The 6,734-nt window shown below is 43.6% G+C and overlaps 1 protein-coding gene across 1 annotated transcript in view; it reads left to right on the top strand.

Moving 5' to 3' along the window:
* The first annotated feature begins 4,050 nt into the window (after window positions 1–4,050).
* The window catches only part of pck2 (phosphoenolpyruvate carboxykinase 2 (mitochondrial)), a 9,674-nt gene continuing 6,990 nt past the window's right edge, over window positions 4,051–6,734 (top strand). The window contains exon 1 of the mRNA XM_017432357.3: window positions 4,051–4,441. Coding sequence (XP_017287846.1) covers window positions 4,410–4,441 — 32 coding nt within the window. The 5' untranslated portion in view covers window positions 4,051–4,409. The remainder of the gene's footprint in view (window positions 4,442–6,734) is intronic.

Here is a 6,734-nt window from a genome sequence, read left to right as displayed (position 1 = left end):
GCTACACCTACATGTACCCGTTGCCCGCCTCTCCACCATGGGGAGCAGGGCCTTCTCCTGCTCTGCCCCCCACCTCTGGAACGCTCTACCTCCTGACCTACGAAACACCACCTCCCTTTCTCTGTTCAGGACTAAACTTAAAACTCATCTCTTCAGACTAGCTTACCCCTCCTAACTTTGTTTTATGTATTTTATATTTTAACTCATGCCTGTTCTTTGCACTGCTTTTTTATTTTTTTTGATTTCTACATTGTTGTAAAGTGTCCTTGGGTGTCCTGAAAGGCGCTATTTAAATAAAATGATTATTATTATTATTATTATAAAGCTCATTTATGATTTATTTTTGTCTGAGTTCCTCCTGTCTCCACCGGGCGGCGCTGTTGAGTTAAATAGTGATTTAAAATGGCGGTTCTGTCTGGAACTAACCACAGGTCCCAGATAAACATTAACAGCCTTCCGAGCAAACATTATGTTTGCTTTATTGTTTGCTTTTCTGGTGCAAACCCTTTCTCTTTTTTTTTTTTTAATGAAGCACGTTGCCGTGACAACAAAACAGGCGAAGGGAAGGAGCCGAGCTTTTGTTTGCTCACCTAAAGAAATAAAATAATGATAAAAAGAAAGCTGATTGGTAAATAAAGGTTTGTCTGGCTCGTCCAGCTCGTCCAGCCGCAGCCGAGACAGGGGACACCGTGTGGTGGACCTTCGCTGTCCCTCGTCTGGACGGACGTGGACAGAGCCGGGGTCAAAGTGTCAAACAAACAGAAGCTATCAGGCGCACATCTGAGGGCCGATGAGGAGTAACCCCCTCACAGATTCAATCACCCGGTCCCTGACGACCTTTGACCCTCGGGCATGGCGTAAGGCCCGGAGGCCCGGGTCCAAAGAGCGAAGGCTGGACCTGTTTACCCTGAACACACGACTCGTTATCGACTCGTCGGTTCGACTCGTCGTCGGGACGAGGGTCATAAAACGAGGCGCGAGGGCTGATTCAGGGGTAACTCTCAGCTACTACCACTCCAGGTTTGAGCTCGGAGATTCACCGAGCTGCAGCTGAAGTCAGCTGGCTGCGGCGGCCATCTTGGACGAGGTCAGCTCCGAAGTGTGTGTTAGGGATGACTCTCAGCTACTACCACTCCATGTTTGAGCTCAGTGTCCGTAAAACTGACCGAGTTTTGTGTCGCCTAGGGTTCGAATGGCTGCTGCAGCCATGTTGGATTAAGTGAAGTTTTGCTGCTTTTTTATCACAACTTAATAATTGGCGAACATCATAGTTTTATTTTTAATTTGTTTGCATTTGCACTGAAAATTATGTGAATTTTCACCTAAATATATGGCATTAAAGTTGGAATTTCTGGGATTTTTATATGATTTTCGCCTTGTAAACCAACTCCTTTTATTATGTTTTTGTTTGAATTTTTGAACAAAAAGTCTCATACGACAAGTGGAGCTCAGATTAGGTGTTAGGGAGGACTCTCAGCTACTACCACACCAAGTTTTAGCTCAATATCTGTAAAACTAACTGAGTTTTGGCCATTTTTGTGTTGCCTAAGGTTGAAATGGGTGAAAATTTGCTGCTTTTTTTCTCACAAATTAATTAATTTGACAATATCGAAGAACATCATAGTTTTATTCTGAATTTTTTTGTATTTAATCATTAAAAATTAAAACATTTTGGGGGAATTTGGGTCTTTCCAAGTTGTTTCACTTAAAAATATACTATTAAATATGGAATTTCTGGGATTTTTGTCTGATTTTCGCCTCTTCAACCAGCTCCTTTTATTATTTTCTTATTTGAATTACTGATTAAAAGATCTCGTTTGATTAGTTGAGCTCAGATTAGGTGTTAGAGACGACTTTCAGCTAGTACCACACCAAATTTTAGCTCAATATCAGTAAAAATGACTACTTTAAGGCCATTTTTGTGTTGCCTAACTTTGACACACATAATGACGGTGCAGGTTTTTAAAAAACGGGGACGCTTTTATTCCGTTCTACTGGATCTGACCTCTGGATTCGAGCCAAACGTATCGATCTCTGAGGTCAAAGGTCACGGATGCAAACATTTACAGGCAGTTTCAACAGCTTTGTATGCTATTTGGGTAACTTCAGAGCTGCTGCAGCAGGTCACAGGAAAAAGGTTTATACACATTTTATTTATTTACGTTTAACTTCATTTAAGCAAACGGTTCCATAACGTTAAGGTCAGGAGCTCATTATGAGTCACGAAGCATCGAGTTTGGGGTTTCTAGAAACAAAGCAGAGAGCTAGAAATCAAACACAGGTGAATAAAAAAGATCTAATGGTTGTTGTCTTTGATAAAGATTGCTCGGTTTTTGTTTGACAGCTGAAGAACGTGTTGCCAAATCTCCGCAGCGAGTTCGGTGTCAGCACGCCGTGGTGTGTTTCTCTGCGTCACGCCCCTCGGTTAGGCTTTCGAAATGCAGTTTTTGTGCAACATCAGTGTCGGCCTCGGGAGAGGGACAGAAAACTGTGGAGACAAAGTTCATTCGAGCTTCGGTCGCCTGAGCCGTAGTCTGCATCCACAGTTCGGTGTTTTCAGTTTAACGTGCAGCGATGTGAGTCTGGAGTCGTCTGCAGCCGTCTGCAGCCGGGCCTCCTGCACAGCTGGAAACACTTTGGACTGATGCTCGTGTAGAGGACTGAGGAAACCGGATCCCAGTGCCACAAGTTTGCACATATTTGCAATAAGAGGAAGCAAGAAAAGCTGCATGTCATGAGAAAAAAACAACAACAGGCAGCCTCCTGTGGCGTTTTCAGGTTTCGGCCCCCAAAGTTCATCTACAACCGACTAACCTTCAGAGTCAGCCCAACTCAGGAAGTCCGCCACAGCTAATCGACCTCAGAGAACATAAAAAATGGCTGCAAGTCCGTCAGCTTTACAAATACTGAGTCAAAATGTTAGATTTCTTTCAAGGTTTGACCAAACTGGCTGTTTTTTCTAAAAAAAAGAAGATTGTTTCAAACTCAGTGGGCCTTCAGGGAAAGCTGGGCCTTTAATTTAGGTTTAAAGTGGAAATTAAAAGTGTTTTGAAGCTGACATAAATCAAAAAATCATAAAAGCTGCTTGTTTTCAGTCTGTCATTTAAAAAAAATGACCCTAATTCAAAGTTAAAATGAAAAGATTGAAAGAATTACTTGAGTTTTTCATCATTTTCTGTGATCAATCCGAAGTGTGACGCACAAGAAAAACATAAAAACTCTTATTTTGATATTTTAATAATTTCCCCTTTAAGTTAAATCATGTTATATTTTTGTTAAATGCTAAACTCCACACCACTTTATTTATAAAACACTTAAAAAACAGCAACATGTCGGACTGATTGAGCTGCACAATAAGACAAACAAACATCTACAGAAATAAATTAGGAAACATTTAAAAGAAATAAAAGCACAGTGAGGTTAAAGTTCTCACACTGAGCTGAAGGTCAGGAAGTAAAACAAAACAACAACAAACAAACAAAATCAGCATAATGTTTTAGCTACTGCCTAAAAAGTGGCTTCAGTTTTAGAGAAACATGAATCGGCTGACCTCTAGTTTTTATACCAGCAGTTTCTGAATATGTTTTTGCTTTTTTTCTACTAAGTTCATTATGTGGAACCTCATTTTTTATTTTTATGGCACCTACAGAGCTCCATACAGAGCAAATGACAGCACTCCGCTTATAAATGAGCAGAATAAGTGAGTATTTGTGTAAACAAACTCTGAACTGAGGACATGAAGGTGTTTTGGTGATAAATAGTTTGTAGTTTTTCATAAAAACGCTGGGATTCAATAAAAATAAACGAGTTTGCTTTCACTTTCACCCACGTGCTCCATTGTTACAAAAATAAAAGTTTATTGCTCTTTTAAAGTGAAGTTAACAACATAAAGTTTGTAATTGTTATTTAACAGCAGCAACATGTTGTGTCTGTCTCTGGTGTTTCCGCGCCTCGGCTCCTTCTTCCGGGTTGGCTCCGTGCGTCATTTTACGCGCGGCGCGCGGCGCGCGGCGCGGAGCAGGAACTGTGGAGACTTGCATCATCCAGGAGACACGCGCAGCCGGTCTCTGTCCCACCGAGAGGACACATCATGGACTCGACCCGTGCACGAGTCAAACGGCAGCATATGTAAATGTAAAGGCAGAAGCTCCGCCCCCTTTGATCTTCACTTCGCTGTTTTGTTTTATAAGCAGCGTGAGGACGCGGTGGCTCATCAGTGGATCGGCGGGTCTTCAGCGGGTCTTCAGCGGGTCTTCAGTGGACCAGGACCAGGAGCAGCATCCGGACAGAGCAAAGTGCAAAGGTCCCATTAGAGCCGCAGATATGAGCCGCTGCTGAACGCGTCTCCTCCTCCATGCGCCTTTTTTAACCCTCTTATTCTTAAATTCATAATTTAAATCTCACCAAAGATGTCCTGCCTTTTATTACGAGTCATACGAAGGTGAGTAACTGTGGATTTCAGTGCTTTAAAGCTTTTTAAGTAAACTTTATGTTAAGTTTTATATAAAAAAAAAAGCTGCAGGAGTTTGTTCCAATTCATAAATATCAGCTAATATTTGTTTTATTTTCTAAATGTGTTGCATTTTTTAGGAGTAAATTGAACTCATGAATTCTGTTTGTGTGTCAGAAACTTGACAGAGTTGAGATTTTTTCTGTATTTTTTATAAATTTGATGACACATGAGAGCAGTTTGAGTTGAAAATGTCTGTTCTGCATTCCTTCTCATCGCCCTCCGAAGGCTTTGTGACGAGGCCGGCAAGCCTGGAGTCAAAGTGAGCGTTCAGTTAAGATGTGTGTGTGTTTTTTAGCTTCAACAGTGCATGACGGTGTGCTGTCACCCTGTGTGTGTGTGCATTTCTCCCTGAATGTCCCGGGGTGTGTTCTGTGTGTGTCCTGTGTCCTCGCAGCACCAGGAGGACGTATGACGTAACGCCGCCCGGCTCAGACCCTGAACACGGCCGGATCCGTAAGGGTGGCGGATGGGGGGGGAGTGTAGGTGGTGACGAGCCGAGGATTGGTTTGTCGGAACCGGAGGTGTGTTTTCAGGAAAACGCCCTCACCCTTCAGCCGGGGAGCTTCAGCTGGAGTTACTCTGCAGGTTCCGTCACGTTCCGGGGACGAGGACGGTTTCCTTGAGTTCACGAGTCTCCACACAAAATGTCCCGCAGCAGCATTCTTCAGCTTGACGGGGGTGGGGATGGGTGGCTTCGAGGAAAATCTGGAGCAAAGGTCATCAGGGTTTGATCAGAGAAGCAACAGCTTCGTTTTAAAGCAACAGTTCGGCTCTTTAAATATGAAGGTTCAAAGTGAGCGTCAGTGAGTCAGGAATCCTCCAAACTACGTCCCCCACAGGAAGCCACTGCTTGCTCCACGCCGGCTCTGATTGGCTCAGATTTAGAGGATCAGGTGACGGGGCACAATGATTGGTTCAAAGTCAGGGAGAAGGAGCCAATCGGAGGCAGTGCTGGGAGTTTTAATACATGTCAGCAGATCAGCGGCACAGAGAGGACGGTTGTTGCTTTAAGTAAACAGTAAATCTGTAGGGATGGAATTGAAGTCTCGGCTCAGTAAGATGTGAACCTTTCGGGCCACTTCGACTGGCAGGAAATGAAACTCCTGAAGGAAACAAAGCTCTTCTGCTCTGTTAAATAATTACTAACGTCCCTGCAGATCGACGAGCAGAAAAACCTGAATAAATATGGACTAAAGTCATCAGATTAGACAAACTGCACCATCTGAGAAAGAATATCTTCCTCCCAGTCGTTGTCTTCTTCTTTAAGTTGAAACTAATTAAATCTTAAATAGCATGAACTAACATCTGCAGCTGCTGAAGTGTTTAAATCTTATGACTGATGTGGTTTAGAATGATTTAAAAATAAGAAAAATCCCACCTTAGTAAAAGCGTAAGTAACTTCCTGACTTCCACTTCGAGCGCCGCCTGCTGGCAGCTCTCTGAACGCCCTCGGTTTGGAGGAACAGCTAAAAGCTAACGGCTAGTCCAAGCGAAGCTAAGACCAAAGCAGCTTCAGTGTCATAGTGCTTCATGCAGATGGCATTTTGTAAACCTTTACAGTGCAGATAAGTGTGCATCACACTGTTGTTTTAAAAGAGTTGTGGTTATTTGCAAACTGCAACAGCGGCGGCAGCAGCTAGCTGTACCTCCAGTGGAGCCTGGGGCCAAATCTGGTGGGAATATCTTAATTTTTCTGCTGGAATGAATGACATTTTTCAGGTTTAAGTTAAGGCATAGCAGCATAAAAAAGATAGATGAAGCCTCCCTTCATTGTTGAAAACTGAAGCCACGAGATCCTGTTTATGAGAGCGGCCATGTTGAGTCTGAGCCCTCGAAATGTGAGGCTTTAAGCCCCGCCTACCACCCCGGTATGCGGTCATGGAGTCGCATGATTTTGATTTTAGGCGTGAAATGACAGCTAAACACCAAGGAGGACGTCCTGTGGGGACGCCGGTCCCTTTCCGGCTTCAGCTTCGGGGTTCCCATCGTACGTTTAGTTTTGTTTACAGCCAGTGAGGCGGCCGCAAGCCCCCGGGGACCCGGCTCCGAAAGATCTGAACACTTTAAAGAAATAAAAAAGAACAAAGCTGGTTCTAACATCAGCAGCTTTGTGTGCTTCAGTTGGCCAACTCTCTGCTCCTGTTTTAATGAAATTAGAAGTCCTTCCAGGTCGCCGCCTCTCTTGATCGCAGTCACAGTGACGTTAATGCCCCCCCCCCCC

This window comes from Kryptolebias marmoratus, linkage group LG21, assembly GCF_001649575.2.
Source record: "Kryptolebias marmoratus isolate JLee-2015 linkage group LG21, ASM164957v2, whole genome shotgun sequence".
Classification (NCBI taxonomy): Eukaryota; Metazoa; Chordata; class Actinopteri; order Cyprinodontiformes; family Rivulidae; genus Kryptolebias; species Kryptolebias marmoratus.
The sequence above is the reverse complement of the archived record's forward strand: the minus strand, read 5'-3'. Positions and strand labels throughout refer to the sequence as shown.